The 21,984-nt window shown below is 36.9% G+C and overlaps 2 protein-coding genes across 2 annotated transcripts in view; one reads left to right on the top strand and one right to left on the bottom strand.

The window, feature by feature from the left end:
• gdpgp1 (GDP-D-glucose phosphorylase 1) overlaps positions 1 to 1,652 on the bottom strand; it is a 1,938-nt gene extending 286 nt beyond the window's left edge. The window contains exon 1 of the mRNA XM_017484642.3: positions 1 to 1,652. This exon is cut by the window's left edge and continues 286 nt beyond it. Within this exon, the coding sequence (XP_017340131.1) occupies positions 213 to 1,328 (1,116 nt within the window). The 5' untranslated portion in view covers positions 1,329 to 1,652 and the 3' untranslated portion in view covers positions 1 to 212.
• A 4,209-nt stretch (positions 1,653 to 5,861) lies between these two features.
• On the top strand, positions 5,862 to 21,401 carry rhcgb (Rh family, C glycoprotein b). Its single transcript, XM_017485946.3, has 11 exons — positions 5,862 to 6,121; positions 11,164 to 11,356; positions 13,988 to 14,138; positions 14,437 to 14,584; positions 14,727 to 14,893; positions 16,325 to 16,462; positions 16,657 to 16,793; positions 17,101 to 17,225; positions 18,135 to 18,208; positions 18,671 to 18,747; positions 20,182 to 21,401. Exons 1-11 carry the CDS (start codon positions 5,905 to 5,907, stop codon positions 20,213 to 20,215), a joined length of 1,461 nt encoding a protein of 486 aa, XP_017341435.1. The 5' UTR covers positions 5,862 to 5,904; the 3' UTR covers positions 20,216 to 21,401.
• Positions 21,402 to 21,984: the final 583 nt, after the last annotated feature.

Genomic DNA, 21,984 nt, shown 5'->3' with positions numbered 1-21,984 from the left:
TGGGACAAACTTTTTTTTTTAAAAATCCACCAGAGTTTTAACAAAATTCGGTAAAACTTATTTTCTTTGTATTCATGTAGCCTGTACTCCTATTCTGGATAAATGCCAGGACACGTGGTTACTGAAAGTGGGCGAATGGGTGAATTTTTCAAAGTTATCCTTGAAATCCTGGTTATGGGCGACATCTAGAGACACATAACTACATACGGCAATTATAAATATTCAGCAGTCCGGTAAAGTGCAGTTGATAATTTTTCAACAATTTGTTTTTGTAAGTCATCAAACTCTTCGTCACTGAGGAGGTACCCCTGAACAATTTCTTTGACCCCATCCTCGTCCAAGCCTTCAAAGTCCTCTCTGTTTTTAAACGGAAGATGGCCGGCCAGTTCACACAGTGCCACGTTAAACGCTGATTCCTCTTTCGCTCCAAAACACGACACTCGCGGCCAGATGAAGATGCGCACGCCGTGGCGCACCGAGGACAGGACTTTACTTTCACTGTTTGGATGGCAGCCTCGGGTCATGAAGACATTGTGGGCAATATTTCTCTCTACGAGAAGGTCGGTGAGTCTACAGACGGTTGTGGCGACGACGCGCGCGTCCTCATGGCCGTCCGTGTAAAACATGAATGCTTTCGGAAAGTCCACAAGCCGGTACAAGCTCTTTTTGGGAAGGATTAGCTGTGTACGAGCCCACTCGATCCTTAAAGCGTGATTCAAGTAATATCCGTGAAGGTGTAGATGATTGACAGAGGCAAACGCTCCGAGACTGTTAAATCCGACTCTGTATCCGGGATCGGCGCTCAGAAACAAGGACTCGACCCCGAATTGGAGAGCTAGAGGCGTTAAGATCTGAGGATGGCACCGGGAAGGCTCGGGTACGAGCAAGCAGTGCCCAAACTCTAATGGACTCGCGTTGATGATCACAACACACGTGGCACAGCTTCCGTTTGGAGCGCAACCTTTCTCAGCAATCATTTCTTCCGCATTTTGCATCTCAAACAAGATTTCCGCTGAATTTATTTTATTGAAGTTAAAGAGTTTGCAGTCGAACTGCTGTTGAATGCTCAGGATTACCTGAGGTTTTCTCCTTTCGGTGCCTCTCTGAATGTTGAGCTGGGCGATATATCCACACTCACCGGGTAACACGCGCGTCTCCAGATCCCCCAGATGATATCTGAAAAGCCCGTGTTTCATCTTCTCCGCCCAGCCGTATCTCAGGACTACATCAAACCTGGACGTAGCATCTGTCGTCTTTCCATCAGTCCGGCACACGTCGTACACAAAATCCTTGTTGGTGTAAGTGAAAGTGTGCTTCGGACCCTCCATTACTATACACACAGTGACAATCTGGAGAACCGGAAGTCCTTTCAGGCTTTAAATGTCACTGTGGGTGGGAAAAACACACCCCTGTTTACTACACATTAAACACTTCACATTCATCCAGAGTTAAATCGAGATCCTGTGATCCTGTTTTTCAGCCACACCAGCGGAGTCCCCAAGGCCCGCTTCAGGGTTGCCAGATTTGCTTGGAGAAAAGCATCCCAACCACAAACAAGCTTCTCATTCTAAACAACGGGCATAATTTACGTATTTGTAAATTGTTTACACGGCATTTACACAAAAAAAAATGATATTCAAGAAAATAAAAATAAATTAAAAAAACAACAAAAAATCTTTGCATCTTACAAGAGCTCCTGAGTTTGTGTAAAGTACGTAAGAGACTACGTGATTGGTTGGGATCTTACATGGTGATCTTAGATATCTTCTGCAATTTTCCTAAAAGGCAGCAGAGGGCTCTAAAATTAAACTACTTGACTGGCTTGACTTCAGATAGGCTATATTTACGGTGGTGCTTGAAGGTTTGTGAGCCCTTTAGAATTTTCTGCAGTTCTGCATAAATATGCACAAGTCCTAAATTAGATAAAGAAAACCCAATTAAACATGAAACAAAAAATATTGTACTTGTTCATTTATTTATTGATGAAAACGATCCAATATTATGTACATGTGAGTGGCAAAGTATGTGAACTTTTGCTATCAGTATCTGGTGTGACCCCTTTGTGCAGCAATAACTGCATCTACACGTTTATGATAACTGTTGATCAGTCCTGCACATCGGCTTGGAGGAATTTTCAGTATAGATCTCTTACATATATACATCTCTGAAGTCCTCAGAAATCTCCTTTGTTCATGCCATGATACACTTCCACAAACAGGATCAGACGTTGATAGATCCCTGTTGTTTAAATAAAATGGGGCCCGCACTCATACCTGATTGTCATCCCATTAATTGAAATCAACTTACTCTAATTTCACCTTCAAATAAATGCTAATCCTAGAGGTTCACATACTTTTGCCCTTCACAGATATGTAAAATTGTAATGTATGTAAGGCATGTAATACCTTTTTTCATCTACGGCAGGGAGTTGTTGATCAGTTCTCCGGTTTCCTGTCTGTCATACAGTAGATAGAGAGTTTAGGCAACAGCACTGAGAACACTGAGCTGCCTCACAGCTACAGATCAAATTACTGTTTGTGTAGAAGATGAATGCATGAATATTGCATAGGTAAAAGAGCCCTAATATAGTGGCCAGAAGGTGTGTGTGTGTGTGTGTGTGGTGTTTTATACCTGGTACCAGCTCAATGAATACTACTATGCCATTCCTGTTTAGGTGTCATTGCTGATCATGTTCACCACGCAAATAATATCTATGTTACAAATGTAGTGGAAAGACAATAGTTAGAAATACACTGGAGTCCTTCTGAAAGAAAAAAGAAATTTAAAAGAAAATTAAAACAAAATTGAAGGCAACCTGAGTAAACATAAAATACAGTTTTTTAATGAAAATGTTATTTCTTGAAGTGAAAATTTATCCAATACCAACTGGGCCTGTGTGAAAATGTATTTGCCCCTCTAGTTATTAATTCCCCAAATCTATGAAACTTCATAATGGGGTTCAGCTGGACTAGACGCAACCAGGCCTGATTACTGCAAACCCTGTTCAATCAAATCAACACTTAAATAAAACTTTTTCAACAGCATGAGGTTGGTTAAAAGATCTTATCTAGAAACACATTAAACCAAAGTTGAAAGAAATTCCAGAAATATTGAGGAAGAAGGAGATTGAAATACCTCAGTCTGAGAAGGGTTACAAAGCTATTTCAAAGAACCAAAGTGAGAGCCATTATCTCCAACTGGAAAAACTTGGCACAGTAGTGAACCTTCCCAGAAGAGGCGAATCTTCCAAAATTTCTCCAAGAGCACATCAACTACTCACCCAGGAAGTAACAAAAGAGCCTAGGACAACATTAAAGGTACTACAGGCCTCTCTTGCATCAACAAAGGTCACTGTTCTTGACTGCGCTATCAGAAAGACACTGGACAAATATGGCATCCATGGAAGTGTGGTGAGGGGAAAGACAATGGTCCAAAGCATAGGAGTAAGTCCTAGTCCTAGAAGTAAGTGAAAGACTGACCTCCAGTTCTCAAAAGCATTTGGTTGCAGTTATTGCTGCTAAATGTTGTACAACCAGATTTTAATTTTAATGGGGCAATTAGTTTTTCACATTTTTGATAGGTTAGGGTTAGGGTTAGAACTCCTCACAATTTCATGGCTGGATTTCCCTGTGTATTCCTGCAGTTTTATTTCTGACTTTTTTATCTGAAAATTTTGGATGCTGGAGTCTGTAGTGCTTATCGTCCATAACTAACAGCTAAACATACCAAGTCAGCATTGCTGATATAAACAGAGGTATACAAGCATCACTAATGTAATGTATGTATTAGAAGGCTGAAGTGTGATAGAATGAAACGTAACAGGGAAAAAAAACCTAAGAACATATTTCAGTCATTAGTTTATTTTTATTTTTTACATTTACATTTTCAATTTTATTTCTCTAAATCTCTCTCACTGCCTTTTATTTCTCTTCAATAAAGGACTAATTTAATTGATCCCGTAGCCACCAATGCATATTATTTCCAGGTGATGGTTTCTGTAACTAAGGGTAGCTTAATCAGAAGAGACCTGTGTCATCTGTTTGCAGTGAACCAACATCCTGGTCTATTTCTTGTGCCATGCACCTGGTATCTTGAATCTATCACATTACACTGTTACTGGAAAAAAAAAAATCCTTTTTCTTTAAAATGGCTGGAGGCTGTCTGGTATGTTTACAGTTTCAGTCTTGTGTAGTATACTGTCTCCTTGAATTGTGACAGTAATGCTACATCCTGGAAAAGGTCATGTAGTCGTGTAATATACCCATGGCTAAACATGGTCATTCATAGAGTGGGCCTATATATTCTATGTGGGTTTTACATATTAAGGCATGAATAACTAACCTACAACCTACATTATTTCATTCATTCATAGTAACCACTTTATCCTGGTCAGGGTTATGGTGTATTTAGTGCATATCTTGGGAACAAATGGGTGAGAGGGGAATACACCCTGGATGGGACTCCAATACATTGCAGGGCACTATCCACACTCACATTCACATTCACAACCCTAGAGATATTTCTCAAAGTGGGGTCAGGAGACCACCAGAGGTCTGTGAAGTTTACAATTAGCTACTATCAAAATTGTTATAGCTGTTATGTTAGTTATAAGCCAGTTATATAAGCCTTAAGTGAGTGATTACTTGAACTGAATGGGTGTGATTCAAACCTTAGTAACTGAAAACCAAGAAAAGCTTTGTTTATTACCTCTACGTCTAATGTTACACTATGCTTCATATATGTGGATCTAGTGGATATATTAATATATGTGGATATGCTTCAAATGTGGATAAAATGTATGTTGTATAAAGATGAAATAAAGCTTTAAAGGTACACAAAATCCACCTTTCTAGAAAACAGTTCATACTAAGCGTATGCTTGAGGGTACCATGCCTGTGAGAGTACCCTCACTGCCTGTGAGGGTACCATGCCCATCTGAAAGTGTATGATATTAGTTCAGGAAAGTTCAGGAATAAATGGCTCCAATGGTTCCAATGAATATGATGTACAAATTCTGTTAATGTATCCAATATTGGAATAGTTTGAGAAGACACACTGTAGACTATAGGCTAACAATAATAAATAAATAAATAAATAAACTTTGGCCCCTGAGGTAAACCTGGTGGTCCTGTCATTGAGGTAGGCTAGCTGAACAATGCAAACTTCATAACATTTAGTATTATAACAACACTCTATATTACTACAACATAATTTCTCATAATATTCACATTTGTGAAAGGTTCTTGTGCAGTGGCGGGAAAAGCCACTTTTCAGGATAAAAAATGTTTATATCTAGAACCATTAAAGGTTGTTTTGTTGCCCTTCAAGGTTCTATGTAGAACCACTGAATGTTTTTTCTATTTCAAATATTGTACAGCATATAAATACAGCTGCAAATCTCGTGAGACATTTTTATGATGATGTATGTTTCATGTAGGGTGATGTAGATTGATGATGCAACATATTGGAAACATTTAATGGATATCAGGATAAAATGTTTAACAACATGGGGTTGTTGGGTGACAACAGAGACTGGAATCTTCCATTTCGTCTTAAATGAAAAGTTAAAAGATACAGCAGGTACAATAATATGAGACAACAGAAGAATCTGGTATTGGTGAGCGGGAATAAAAAGAACCCACCCAAACTCCAAGATCATTTTTTAGGTCTACTTCCTAAAGGTTCGACCACAGTGTCAAAACCACAGTATTATAACAACACTCTATATAACTACAACGTCATTTCTCATAATAGTCACATTTGTGAAAGGTTCTCGTGCCGTGGCGGGAAAAGCCGCTGTCTGTGACGCACCGTGCGCGCGGACACACCCCGCGCTCGAGCTTTAAAAGAAGCTGGGCTGCCAGGTGCGCAAATACGCACAGATCTTCCCGTGCACGCGCGAAAATGGGCAACTGCATCGTACCTTACTGCGATGGGCCCAAAAACACCAACGTCCGATTCACTCTGCCGGCTGTGTGCTTTGTGTGGCAGACCGCCATGATCATCCTCTTCGGGGTGTTCGTGCGGTATAATGAAGAATCTGACGCTCACTGGGTTGAATTTAAAGCTAAAAAGAACATAACATCTGACAGTGAGAATGACTTCTACTTCAGATATCCAAGTACGTAATGCTTATTTACGTGTATTTAAAAAGTTATTTAAGTGTTAATATTAGGGATGTGTCTTGATTTTTTAAAAATGGTTTCCTTAGGTGTTAATCTCAGTCATATATGCATTATATAGTTCTAATTGTTCATAATTGCGTGAAGGAAATGTTTTGTGATCTAACTGTTCTCTAAGATAAGAGGTAAATGTTTTGTGATGTCTGTCATGTTTAAAGTGCCTGATACGTAAGATAAAGATCAAATAAGCCAGGCACACTTTATATCAGATGTGCTGTAGGCTATAATAGTTTTAAGTCTGCATTCTGAGGTCAAACTAGCAATCATCTCTTTCTATGATTAAGGAAGAATATTTAATATGTACACATATGTAGTTGCGTTTACTTAAAGTTGGGACAAGAAAAAATGGAACCATAGCATCAGAGATAGACTTACAGATAGAATTTGCTTATCTATTGTTCACAAATACAAACCACCACAAGACAAGTTAATGCTACTGTAGAAAAGAGTAGAAAAACAGTAGCACCAACTCAGTTTTTAAAAATATTTATATCTAGAACCATTAAAGGTTATTTTGTTGCCCTTCAAGGTTCTACGTAGAACTCTATACCTGAATGTTTCCTTAGAAGAAAAGATTCCAAGCAGAAGCATTTAAGAAGCTAAGAACCCTTAACTATCCTAAGAACCCTTAAAGAACCCCTGAATGTTTTTTTTATTTCAAATATTGTACAGCATATAAATACAGAGGCAAATCTTGTGAGACATTCAGCTGACATTTATTTGTGCTTATAGCCTACAGAAAATGAGCGCTGCACTCTCAGTGAATTCTCAGTGAAGCAAGTTTTGTGAGGACTGACTAATGCAAATTTAAAGATGGCTAGCATACATGCTACTATCTTGTATGCTTGTATGATGAATCTTGTAGTATTTTTTCCATAATTACTATTTCTCTGTATGTCTTTCTTTTTTTCTGCTGATACTCAAAATATATTATAGTATAAAATTGTTGAAGTATAGGTGTAATTACCAAAAATGCAGAGAAAAACAGAGTCTACACAACACGTTTGCCAGTTAACGTAGGTAGCTTTTTAGCCAAGAAACAAAGCAAACTAATTCACAAATGTTACCCAAGTGGCTAGCAGTAGTGTACAGGCTGCATTTATTCACCAAACTTTGGGGACATTATTGTTAACAAGCTTTATCAAACCACTTGATTTTCTAATAACAGACTCATGTTGAATAATATGTTTGCCTGTGGCGTTTTTCCACTAATAGTGATTCACATGTCAGTGGATATTCAAATGCATCCCCAATTACATAGTGAATCTAGTCATGACCTCAGTCAAAACTGAGCCATAATACTAATGTCTAACCAGTACTGCAGCTCAAATATCACTCCATTTTTTAAAATGCATTTAGTTGTAATAGAACTCTGGACATTTGTTTCCAGAGAAAAAAGGCCTTTATGAAGGACAATGTAAGGTTTTCTCAATAATCGAAGTGCATGTTTGACTCAAGGAACTATCTATTCATCTATTCATGAATATCAGTCAAGAAATCTCGTAACTAAAACCATCTTAAATTTTTCTGACTCAAATAATTAGTCAGCTATTTTGCAAAAATACAGAATTTTAGAAAAAAATTAAAAAACAGAAGACAACAATATCAACCACCCTCTATAGTACCATCATAGAGCATTGACTGAAAACTGTTACACGGGATGGGACTATGGGGATTCAATCGGGTTACTATTATGGTGCAGAGATATATGCCTTAGGTGTTGGGTTACAAAGAGTTGTGAGGCATTAAAATAAATAAGATAAATAATCCATGTTACAATCTACAGTTGTTCTTCAATATTAAGGTTACTGTAGTAATTATACTGTAAAAGAATCTGCAGCCAAACTGAATTTTACAGTTTCCCTGTGTGGAGGAAACGGAGAGGACCAATTAAGGGCTCTGAGGAAACAAAGATCATAGATTCATTCTTAATAATATCTTAAGAATATGCAAAAAAAAAAAAAAAATTCTGGAATTCTACAGTGGTGCAGCAGTTCACATGTTCTCTCAGTCCATGCAGGTTTCCTCTGGGTTCTCCGGGTTCTGCCCCACCCAAGTGGTGCTAAGTAGTAATGTCTGATTCAGTCTCAGTTCAGACCAGTACTCAGATTTTCTTTCTCCTCTGTGTGAGCACCAAGGGCACTGAGACTGTTTAATAAACACATCATATGGGTGTACAGTGCAGCCTTTTCCAGAAAGTAGCATTCACAAACTGATATTTAATAGCACTTTGGAAGTAACACCACTGTTTTGACACATTGTTCTTGTTTAAATATCAACAGTGTCTCTCGTATTGCTAGAAATATGCCATTGTCTACATATAAATAGCCCACATGGCTGAGCTGAGTTCTTAAAGTAGGTCCTGTGGGGAATATTTAAAGGTTATCCCATCAGAATTGGTTAAAACTCTGAAACCTGGCTTTTTCATTGACTGTTCCAATTAGGTTATCTAAATGAATCTTGAATTGTGGGAAGTTTGAGATGAGCAGAATTTGCTCTTTGTTGCTGATTAAATAATGGTTAACTAGTTTATTTTTTTAAAAATCCGAACTGCTAAGATTTGTGTAGCAGGATTTGTGTATCCAATCCAGTGGCAGAAATTTCAAGGAAACACTGACAGCTTGTAATAGTTAAAAATATGTAATATTGAGTAATTCACAGAGCTACCTGCATTAGATTTATTCACCTGGCATAGCTGTAACAGATGATGATGTTGAAGTGGATTTCAGAGCATTATTACTAGCAGTAGCGGCTGGTCAATAGGGGGCGTTGGGGTGCTCTTGTAAACAATTTCAACTCACCCTTTCCAACTTGTAGATTTATCAATTTATAGTATTTTACAATTGTATAATTTTTTAAATAAAGATTGAAAGAGTTGTCGGAAGCTTAGTGGTGGTGACGTCCAAGCCATGCGACCGTGGTGTAGTTAATTTATAGCCTAACATTAGCTTTTTACGTCTGGTGATTGTATTTAGGCTTAAAAATTCATAAAAATTGTGTTCATTTGTGAACAATATCTTAATGAATGAAACACGTAAGAATTGCAAACTTTTGTCGGTCATAGAGTTTATTTTCTGCAATAATCCAAAATCCAATGGAAAAATCCTGTTGGCTTTTTGTTGAGAGAATCAGGTGATGCTAACTTCTGGAGTGGCCTACAAAAATACATCATCCCTGCAGGATTGAAGACTTCCATATTAGTGTTGGACACTTGTGAAGGGGACATCCATCTCTCTTAATGCAGAGATAAAGCCCATCTCTGCAGCTCGCAATTATTACATTTATGATGGCGAAGATGCCAACATGCATGTAACACCAGTACCATTCACAAAGCACAATTTCACTGATTCGTGTTACCTCATTGCATGCTTTAACAGTGGAATCTTCCATTTTTAGCTAAGCAGTGGTTATACATTGTTATATTACCTGTTAAATGGCTATTTAACAATTACAGTCTGTCCCACCCTCCCCAAAATTTTTTGCACCAGCCGCCACTGATTACTAGTTGCCACTGATTACTAGTCCTAGATAAGAGGTTATTTACTAGAACTGAACTCCAGTTCTGGTAGGGACTGCATAGCTCATTCTGATGTTATTTCCTTCTCTAATGCACCTGCTTGTACACTGGGTACATATGTAACTCTGGTACTATGAACCCTGAAAATCTTTTTGTGTGTGTCCACACACAAAATGCTGAGACCTTCCAAGAAAGTCAGAAAGTGAGATATGATGCTGTATTTGCAATAAAACCACTGTCATGCAACAACCTTTCTTTAGAACATTCTCGCCAAATTTTCACTGGGTCAGCACTGGTTACAAATGGCATGTGATACTGATGGATATGTGGGGTTAGTATAGAACCACATTTATATACTAGCATTCTCACTCCTCATGGATTTCACTTGGATAACATATGCCACAATGCCATGAGGAACTGACAGACCTTATGGTTAACCATAAAGGTGTTCAGTGCACTCACAACATTGGAAGGGGTGGAATTAACATTGGAGTACCTGTAGAAAGCACAGTGATACTCAGGTAGCAGTAGGTGTGCCTTTAAGTAATGTAAGCAATGAGGAGGGGACATTCCTCATGAAGTGGCATGTCATGGTAGGGGCCAGGTGTCCAGCTTGTCTATAGTTCATGGTAATGACATTTGCCAGCCAGTGGGCCAGTTTCCATTTAGACAAACATCTTTCCACTGTGACAGATGAAAAGTTGGATCATATGGCTAATATTCAGTAGTGCAGAGCACATACAACAAGGAACACTCTGCAGATTCACCTTCATGGAACGCTGCAAAGTCAATCAACTGGTTCATACAATTTGGTAATATGACCTTGGCATAAAACTCAGGTTTAGGCACAGGTCACAATGTACTCATGTGGCAAGCAATGACTGCAAGCTGAGCTTGTTGCCCGAACATGTAGTTATCCCACTCTTTTTTTCTGAGGTGATTGCTAACATAAAGGCAGATTTTAGAGATACCCATTTCAGTTCAGCATCCTCCGTGGGCTGCTGCTGGGACTTCAACAGTAGGGATCACTAGCTTGGCCCTTGTGGAGTTGTGGTTGATGGCAGTGCCATGCCTCTTTCATAAACATCATAGTACAGTCATAAGTGAGTTGATGTAATGAAGAGGCAGAAAGGCATACAGTAGATGGTAATACAAATCATGAGCTTCTGCATCCTCTCCCAGCATGCTGTCACACTCTCTAAGGGAGAACCACAATTGCCAATGAGTTAACTTGGCACCAGCAAAGAGATCCACCTGAGGCTTTCCAAACTTTCTCCTTTCTCCTGTATAAGCTATTTTAGTGTTGTTTCTCTTTTTAATTATTATAACATAAATTCCCATTAACTGACATGCAAATTTCCAATTTAAGCTATATTTAAAGATTTCATTTCAGTTAGTTGAAACATGTTTATTATGCGCAAATATGTACTCATAATGAATTATGCCTTTCCTCTGCTCCCTTAGGTTTCCAGGATGTCCACGTTATGATTTTTGTGGGCTTTGGATTCCTCATGACATTTTTGAAGCGATATGGTTTTGGTGCTGTTGGTTTCAACTTCCTCATTGCAGCATTTGGGCTTCAGTGGGCACTGTTAATGCAAGGCTGGTTCCACTCTCTGGACCCAGCTGATGGCTTTATCAAAATTGGCATGGAAAAGTAGGTTTATATTTCTATTAAGCAGTTTATGATTTAAAGATAAATCACTATTCATAGTGTATGTTTCTTAATGTATTTTTTAAACTATAACATTTTAAGCAGTACTTGTACCCCATTCATATCACTGCATATTCTACCTTCAGCATCACAAACTTTATGATAATGTTGCTGTCTAAATTGTAATTCTGCTTCTTACATGACAGCTGAATACAAAGTAGGCTGCAACTAACGATTATTTTTGTAATTGGTTAATTGGCCGATTATTTTTTTGATTAATCGGAGGGGGGTAAACTTTCAGTACCATTTTTTCGTTTATTTCAAATAAAATCCACAAACTGAGTGTTATAAATATAAACACTCAAATAAAACTTATAAATTATAAAACTGTACATTAACTCAACTGTTATATATATATATATATATATATATATATATATATATATATATATATATATATATATATATATATATATATATATACAGGTGCATCTACAGGTGCATTACATTTTTTGCCCCATAATTTTATTCAACAATTGGAACTTTTATATATTGTAGATTCATTAGTGGAGTAGTTCAAGCATTTTTTGTTTTAATCTGGTGGATACTGCTTACAGCTCATGGAAATCAAAAATCTAGTATCTCAAAATATTAGAATACAGACTTTAGAATACAGAAAGGTAATCAGCTAATTAACTCAAAACACCTGCAAAGGTTTCCTGAGCCTTTAATCTCTCAGTCTGGTTCAGTACACACAACCACAATCATGGGGTATATGGAAGTGAATTTTAGCATTTCATTTGGAAACCAAGGTCCCAGAGTCTGGAGGAAGAGTGGAGAGGCACAGAATCCAAGTTGCTTGAAGTCCAGTGTGAAGTTTCCACAGTCAGTGATGATTTGGGGTGCCATGTCATCTGCTGGTGTTGGTCCACTGTGTTTTCAAAAGTCAATGCAGCGTCAACCAGGAGATTTTAGAGCGCTTCATGCTCACAAGCTTTATGGAGATGCTGATTTTCTTTTCCAGCCGGACTTGGCACCTGCCAACAGTGCCAAAACTACTAGTAACTGGTTTGCTGATGATGGAATTACTGTACTTGATTGGACAGCCAACTAGCCTGACCTGAGCCCCATAGAGAATCTATGAGAGACACCAGACCCGACAATACAGACGAACTGAAGGCAGCTACCAAAGCAACCTGTGCTTCCAGAACACCTCAGCAGTGCCACAAGCTGATTGCCTCCATGCCACGCCACACTGATGAAGTAATTCATGCAAAAGGATTAAAGCCCTAATTGAGTGCATAAATTAACATACTTTTCAGAAGGTCGGCATTTCTGTATTATAAATTCTTTATTCTAATATTTTGAGATACTGGGTTTTTGATTTCCATGACCTGTAAGCATTAATCATCAAGATTAAAACAAGAAAAGGCTTGAAATATTTCACTTTATGTGTAATGAATCTAAAATATATGAAAGTTCAACTTTTTGAATTAAATTATGGAAAAAGATTATATAATATATTATATATAAGTATTTATGCATTATTTTATTGGATGCACCAAAAACACAGATAATTAAACTACAGTCCTAAATTAATAATAAAATCTCACTTTCATTGCACCTTGTGGTTTCTATTACTCACTGCTTTTAGACATATTTTTATTAATTAGGCATTACAGATCTTACTCGCGCTACACTGTTTATCTCCACGTCTACACTATGAGGGAGGAGCAATGCGGCCTCGTTACTGATAGATCATTTTTGTTATAATAAACTACAGAATTTACACTAAAGTGTGCAAATATAGCATATAATGACAATAAACTGGAATTAAACTAAATCTTTTAAGCAACTTGCACCAGTTTCCCCAGCCCCTTGAACAGTGCAGCATTTTTGATATATACACGTTTGTGCTCGTGCATCACTGTCGTGTTTCCGTGCAACACAAGCGCTGCTTTTAAAGTTTACAGTTCACAGTCTTCTTCACTGTGTTTAATATAAAATGCACCCTGCTTTACGCCTCTGTCTGAGGGTTACTGAGATCATGTTAGGTATAAAAGGTAATGTTGACATAAACAGTAAAAAAGAAATTTACGGCTAAAGCTAGCGGCGTCGCATTACGTGTGTAGGACGTCATGCGACATCGACTGGGAAACGGCTTATACTTCCAGTTAGTAAAATAAACCCACTAGTATTCCATTTGAGATGATATTACCTTTCTAAAATTCATACCCTAGATGGTAGAGTACACAATGCATAGTGTACGTGTATGGTACGTCATTTGGGACAAAATTTATTTTGTCCCAAAACTTACTCTCCGAGGTGTGTTTTCAGAACAGAAGAAACGTAGTGAGTAAACGTACCCCATGCCGTGCACAGACCAACATCATTGACAATAAATTTCATAATCGATTATTATCGATTTGATCGATTAGATGTTTCAATTAAATTTAAGCATTTCAGTTAAATTGAAGCATTTATTATAGCATAGTATGTAATCTATATTAAAATTAGTTGTGCACATATAATAATTACAAAATATAGCTACATATATCGGTTTCATATCCAAATTATACAAATTGTAGGATTTAAACATTTAAAATGTCCCTTTGCTTGTTTTTCTGTGTCCAGCATAATCAATGCTGACTTTTGTGTGGCTGGCTGTTTGATTGCCTACGGAGCACTTCTAGGGAAAGTCAGTCCTGTGCAGCTCATGGTGTTGACCCTGTTTGGCATTACCTTGTTTGCTGTAGAAGAATTTATCATAATTAGCCTCCTTCATGTGAGTCTATGCAATCAACAAAAAAAATAAATATCTGATGCATGTGTGTCAAAACTAAATACTGTTAGATGTAGCAAATCACAGCTATGAATATTTAGAAATTCATTTCTTAGAATACATTGTATGGTTAAATAACAAATATTTATTTTTATTTTTATTTGACAAATGAACAATAAGGGCAAAATGCAAAAGAGCAAAAAAAAAAAAAAAGCAAAAACATACCCTGTGAATACCAATGTTTTGAGGAGATTAACCTATTTCTATGGTGACTTACAAAATGAGGTACTCTATCCAATAGGCCAGAGATGCTGGAGGTTCTATGGTGATCCACACCTTTGGAGCCTATTATGGACTATCCATCTCATGGGTCCTCTATCGGCCAAACTTGAAGGATAGCAGTAAGCTGAATGGCTCAGTCTACCACTCTGATTTGTTTGCCATGATTGGTAAGTTCCTTTTATAGCCCTCGTAATAATATGTGTCAAAGTACCGATCTCACGGCTCCTAATGTGTTTCCATTCTTTGGGAAGGATTGATATACTACAGTATATAGACATTAAAGTGTCATGCTTTATGTTTTTTCCCTAGGAACTTTGTTTCTGTGGATGTTCTGGCCCAGTTTTAATTCTGCCATTAGTGACCATGGAGATGGTCAGCATAGAGCAGCCATTAACACCTACCTGTCTCTGGCTGCCACTGTCCTCACCACCTTTGCCATTTCTAGCCTGTATCAGAAGCATGGAAAACTGGACATGGTAATAGGCATTTTGTCTTTTGGTATTTACAGCTGTGGCAGTATGGTCTTACTCCAAGGTTATAGATGGATTGATGTTCATTAATTTTGAAAGCTGATCATGATATTAGTTGGGAGGGCTAAAATCTAACATTCATCAATAACCCAATGTGCACAAAATCATTTGCTCTGATGGACACTAAATATGCTGAACCCAGATGGTTTTAAGGTTGGCCTTCTAAGGATACACTCAAAATGTGTGCAGACAGACTTGTCTGTCCTGATAGCTATGGACAGTTTGGAGGATAGGCTCCTTTGTGCCCCCAACAAGAAGCAGGCCATCCAGAACACATCCAGTAACCTCACTCCAAGAAGAGGCATTTTGGCGATTCAGAAGTATGTTATCTACCTACGGCTTGAACCCAGAGGCCACAGATTGGAATATGTCCTTGTCTCTGTGAAAGGACTCCCAATCGCGAGTCATTCCTAATAGACGTCCTCCTGTGACCCTTACAAGCTTGGCAGTGGTGTGGTACTACAGGGTCATAATACATCGACTGACCAGAATTAAAGGTGGTTCATAAGGCTTTGAGGCCTTGCTGATTATAAGGCATTGCTATGTGTTGGTTCACTCAGAAAACATAGTGAAGGTCAACTATCAGGGCAGGACAAGGTCTCTTTAGTGGGCTCATTCACAACTCGTCCCACTAAGAGCAACTCATCTGCCAGGGCTGTACTGTGTTGCACTATTGAGATGTGCACAGACCTGGGATCAAGTAAGCAGCAAGTAAGCAAAAAGTCAGACATCCCACTGAGACAGGATGCCTTTGTGCACTAGTTGTTTAGAACCTGTGCCAGATTGATGTGAAAGTTGGTTGTATGACAGTTAATAGTTGTTGCAAATACTGTCATTTTTCATGCATACAATGTAAAAACATTAGAAAATGCATAATGCATTATGAATAACTATAAATAAGCATATTCCACATAAACAGAAGGTAACCACAGTTCTACAACTACAACAGTCATCAGCTCATAGTGGTGACCCACATGGGTCTTCTGGCCATTCTCTTTAACTTGAATGACTATGGGAGTTTGCACTCCATTAATGATTTTGGACAGTGTCTGTCTGCAAATCAATCAACTTCCACTCTTCTATAGGTGTTCCCGATTAACTGACCTACCCCCTTCACAAAGGCAGCCAATTCACGATTTTTACTCAGTAAGGAAACTACACAAGAATATCGACTAGTTCCAAGGGAACCCACCCTGACAGGAGACCTGGTTTATGCCACTGATTGGAAAATTCCAAATGAATGTGTTTTTATGTTTTTGAACATTGATACGGAAGTAGCAGTTTTGATCTCAGTCTAGTATCTTAAAATCTAATGTAATATCATTGTGAAGTAAAACCATACTTATACATACTCTGGTAACTTTGCTTTGTCTCCAGGTGCACATCCAGAATTCCACCCTGGCCGGTGGTGTTGCTGTAGGAACAGCTGCTGAGTTCATGCTAATGCCATATGGCTCTCTGATAGTAGGGTTCTTCTGTGGTCTCATCTCCACACTGGGCTACATTTACATCTCAGTAAGACCTGCTTAAACCATTTTAAAATAACTTAAGGTAAAATAATCAGACTGGTATGCTACCAATATATCAGTGTACATTCACTGTTGGAAGAAAAAATTAACACTCTAATTAAGAATGAAGGTGTGCCTTTTACAAAGCCGAATTGGCCATATGGATCAAATAAAATTTTAATCTATCATCTTTTCTCCCAGCCCTATATGGAAAGAAAGTTAAAGATCCAGGACACATGTGGTATCCATAACCTGCATGCAATGCCTGGTGTCATAGGGGGGATTGTGGGAGCCATTACAGCTGCTGCTGCTTCTGAACCTGTATATGGCAAAGAGGGGTAAGTCCAGGTCACCTCATCTAGTAGATTACACATTTTATATGGAGTATATTATACATTTCATATGAAAAGTTTTAACATTTAATTGCTGGCAGTGAGATTTCCTTACAAGGTTTGTTTGACTAAAATACACATTGAAGTATCTTTTCTCAATTTTTCTTTGTTAGTCATACCAGGTTGTGGTCTACTTTATTATTTATTATAGCACAGTGACTTAATTTTTCCATTGAAAGCACTCATGTTTCACACATGGAAGATCATGTTTCACACACATTTACAGTCTCATTGTTTTGTTCCTTCTTTACAGGTTGATAAACACATTTGATTTTGAGGGGTCATTCAAAAACAGAACCCCAGCTGTCCAAGGTGGCTACCAGGCAGCTGCAATGTGTGTCGCTGTGTGCTTTGGAATAGGAGGTGGAATACTCGTGGGTATGTCAAAGTATAACAGAATTATGTAACTTGACAAAGTCAAGACATACAAATATGCAACTGTACCAGGGTTATAACTGATATGTTTAAAGAAATGAACACTTCCCATGAGATTTCACTTACAGCCAAGTGAAACAGTTTACATTTTTATAGATGCTAGTAGGCTTAATTTCTTATAGAAATTTAAATGTTCATCTATTTTACAATCTATCAACAACAAAGGTTAAACATGAATTCTATCCTGCACAAGTTCAACAATCCAAAGCATAAGGCAGAATCAACAAAAACATGGTTAGAAAATACTTTGTAATGATCTGCTTGGTTTCCGGAGCTTGTAATAAATACATATGATGTCAAGAACAATGGATGAAGACAGGCCAAGCTAGGAGGTGTGTGTGTGGAGGAAGGACTTGTATTAAATGTATTGTTGCTATAAATTGCATTTCTTTGTTGTCTTTTATTTTGCACTTAATTTTATTTGCCAGTCACCGGAGTTTATAGCATTCAGAGTATCCAGATATATCTGGAAGTAAATGTCTGATCTGAATCTTTGGCATTGTCACAATATGGAGGTTGAGACGGACGCAAGTGCAGAATTTAAAGTTTAATAATGAACTAAACAAAATACAAAAAGACACTATGACTTTGGGGCAAAACACTGTGGCAAAGACTAAACATAAACCAAAGAACAAAACAAGGCTACAGAGACAAAGGCAAAAAAAGACAAATGTGAGACAGAGAGTGCACTGCAAACTGTGGCTATATACCGGAGTTTTCAATTAACAGGAACGTGATTCAGCTGCAGGTGGTCATGTGAGTGTGATACTGGGAACTGTAGTTCAGAGTTCCTTCTCTGATTACATGACAGGCATAGTGCATATGATGGAACAGTGTTCCCTCGCTTTACAGGTCTGATCCTGAGGATGCCTATCTGGGGGTCTGTGGCAGATGATAACTGCTTTGAGGACGAGGTCTATTGGGAGGTGAGATTTTACTTAATTCAGCCACAAAAATGCTACTGCTCCTGAAACGCCAGAAACACTACAAATTATTCACTCAGCTTGCAGTTTGATTTCAGTGATTCGTTGCTTGAATAAACTCACTTAGTGACTAAGCATCCATAGTAAAGGTTAACTTAGCTCAGCATCTTAGCTGTGTATATGCCCACATGGCCCTCATGAGGTGTGTCTGGTGTGTGTTATTATTTATATGTAATTGCTTACGGAATATGAAAGTGTTTAAACTCTATGATTTGTTGAAACATGTGGGTGATGAAGCTGAGGGAGAAGACAACTCAAAGTCACATTTTTTAACCTGTGTGTGTGTGTGTGTGTGTGTGTGTGTGTGTGTGTGTGTGTGTGTGTGTGTGCGTGTTCCTTGGTTATGTGTATGTCTGCTTAAGTGAATGTGCCTTTAGATTAAACTTATTTATATCTCGTGTTTAGGTGCCTCAGGACGAGGAACCTATCCCGCCTGTTCTCGAGTATAACAATCACATGGCAACCAACAAGAATGCAGAAGTGTGAGTTTAAGAAGTAATAAAATATTAGCTTGAGCAAAAAAATGAAGATATGGACATGATTAATTCTTAATTAAATGTGCTATCTAACGACTGTCTGTGAACGTCCATTGTCCTTGGGACATATTATAGAAGCATTCTAACTGCAAGATTCTTATCAATTTAGTAATGAGACTTTTGGTTAAGATTTCATTTAAAACAATAGCTATTACAAAATAAAATTTCTTAGACTTATTAACTTAATTCTAGCATGGGGGGAAAATTGGAAAAGCATTCCTATTTGTCAAGATCTTCTAAAATACTGTACTATGCCAAAGATGTTGTCTTAACATCTAGATGAAGCTTCTCTTTCTCGTGCTTGTTAGGTAAACATAATTGCATAACATTTATTTATACTGCAAAATGCTTAGATATCACCTGTATTTCCCCAAGCTGCAATGCTGCAATTAGTTATGACTGGCTCTGGAGAGGCCAAAAAGGCATCATGGGCAGGAGTGAAAAAGTTACTGAGAAATTGTACTTAAGTGAAATTATTGATAATGTGTCAAAATCAAATCAAGATCAAAACCTATCCAGCCAAAAATGTACTCGTTAAAACTGTAAAAGTTGCTACTTTGTATTGTATTCAAATATTAGAAAGTAAAAATTAAATGTTATTAAATGATAAAATTATGTTAATGTCATGCTTTCACATGTTAGAACATTATTTTATTTTTAAAAGCTACACAGTTTTGCTTGAAAACATTCAATCACTATACAGACACTAGCTGGATGAGGGAAGAAGAGACCTTCGAGATTTGTAACATACTCTGAAGGTCTAAATAAAAAATGTAAGGAGTATAAAGTTGTTTTTTTTCTTGGAAATGTAATTAGTCAGGGTACTCAGTAATCACTTTCATCAAAAATCACATAAAGTGTAAATATGCCAAAATAATACTTAAGTATAGTAACAAAGTACAATTCCTCACCTGATCATGGTCATAAAAAAAAAAACACACACACACTGCAATAATTTTCTCCGCAATGTCAATGAAAGCTAGATTAATAAAAACGAGTCTGATTTTTTTTTTTTACTGTAGACGCCTTCAAATTAAATGAATGCCTTGAAATTAATGAGGGTTGTCTTGAGATTTGTTTCCTCATTTTATAATAATAGCTGTGTAACTTTAATTTAAATTTGTTTACTTTTTTTTTAGATGAAGATTATGACTAAGTGTCAGTTGATTGGCAACAAATTACTGATTGCCGACTTTTGAAAAGTCGAATTTTAGAAAATATAAATCCTGTTTTGAACTAAATCTTAATTTAAGAAAAATGATATACTATACTATATGCTATTGCCCTAGTATATAACGCCACAAGGTGGCGTAAAAATACCACTATGACTTGACAGAGCACCATTTGGAAGGCGACCTACAATTTCTCTGCATTTCACAGGATGGAAACACGCTTCAATGTGGAACAGAGCTAATGCTGGAAGACCAGCGTGCTATCAGCCTTGACTCTGCAAATCTGACCACGCGTTGTTTCTCTAAATAGCAGTAAAGGCAAATCTTAATTATATACTTTGTTATAATGACCATTTATCATACTGACCATAGATTATAAGATGTGTGTGTACAATAAATCACTTGTTCTGTTCATATGGTTTTTATTGCACCCAGATTTTCCCATCAAACATTGAAGTGCAGCAGTGTTGGAAAGGGAAGTGTTTAAAAATGTTATTTCATACACAGAGTGGGTCACAGTCAAAAAGAAGCGTTGCCCCTTTTCAGTATTTCATTCAAACTTTCCAGCTTACTTCCTAATTTTTAAGAGTAAAATTGCAAATGTTTGTACTGACTTACATACTGTCTCTACGTTTTTCATGGTGTTGATTTTTGAGGGGTTGAATCTATGTCCTTTTAATGTTTAGCAGGTGGTGACACATTTCTCGTTCATGTATAGTAAACAGTAGCCATGGATATGATGATATAGAATACATTTATATATTTAGAATGACAAAACTAGAAAAGCGATTGTACTCTAATTTGATTGACCTAGCTAAACTCTCATTCAAAGTTTCAAATGCTAGTTTAGAAGAAATTTTCGTAGAAGAATAGGTATGAGATTTTTTAAAATATAGTTTTATACACCTGCCCAAGTAAGAGCAAGATAGAAAATATTCAAGATTAAAAGAATGTAATAGAACTATACAATTGACATTACATTATTCCAAATATTATTTGAATGTTAAAAATGTATGTGATTATAGCACCAGAAATTTAATTACATTTTCAGTCCGTTTTAAATTTATATTTATACCTTCCATAATTTAATGTAATTTAAGTTCAATTCACAATCAATTGAATTGTAACTTTAATGCATAATCAATTTATGAGCATATTATTGATGTTCTAATCATTAAACTGATTTCAAAATCCATTTCTCTAACCGTGTAGAGAAATAATCTTTATTGCCTTGTATAAGTTTCCATGTTTTCCCAGGGTTTTTTTTTGTTGTTGTTGTTGTTGTTTTTTTACAACAAAGTATAGTTTGATTCTGCCTTCTGCCTATGGTTTTGTAAATAAAAGTTCTTACTGAAATTTTGTGATAATGTCGATTTTTATGTGCCATACATTGTGAGACGGTTATGTGAATAAAATGCACTATTTTCATTGTTTGTTTTTTTTTTTTTTAGATGAATTGTAATCTCAAAGCAAATCAATATATGCAGGCAGAATTTATAGTTAAATAGCAAAGGAAAGACATGTTTATATTTAAATAGTAATGTGTTTTTGGCAAGCTCTTAAAATGCCAGAGAAAAAGAGTACTTAATGATGTAATGATAAACATAATATATTAATATGTGTTGCTACAAGTTTATGTGGTAAGAATGGTATTTCAAAGCAGTTTATTCAAAATCATTCTATAAAAATCAGTGACTACTTGGCCTCAGAGTGGGATGAAAGTTCATGACCTTTGCATGTGGAGGTCAACAGGATGATGTTAGATGAGATGACCATGCCACATGTCTCTTTGGTCATGCTTCTTAATTGCACCAGACCAAAGGCCATTAAGGTCAAAGTTTAAATTACATAATACAAAGGACAAAATTATGTACTTTGTTCACAGTCTGTTTTTTAAATTGTTTTTTTTTGTTGTTGTTGTTGTTGTTTGTTTTTTACAGCAGATTGTGTTTGCAATGAACATATGCAGTGAATCATATCTGATTGATTAATAAGGAATAATCAAACAATT

Source organism: Ictalurus punctatus, chromosome 14, assembly GCF_001660625.3.
Source record: "Ictalurus punctatus breed USDA103 chromosome 14, Coco_2.0, whole genome shotgun sequence".
NCBI classification, from domain to species: domain Eukaryota; kingdom Metazoa; phylum Chordata; class Actinopteri; order Siluriformes; family Ictaluridae; genus Ictalurus; species Ictalurus punctatus.
This window is presented reverse-complemented; position numbering and strand designations above follow the sequence as displayed.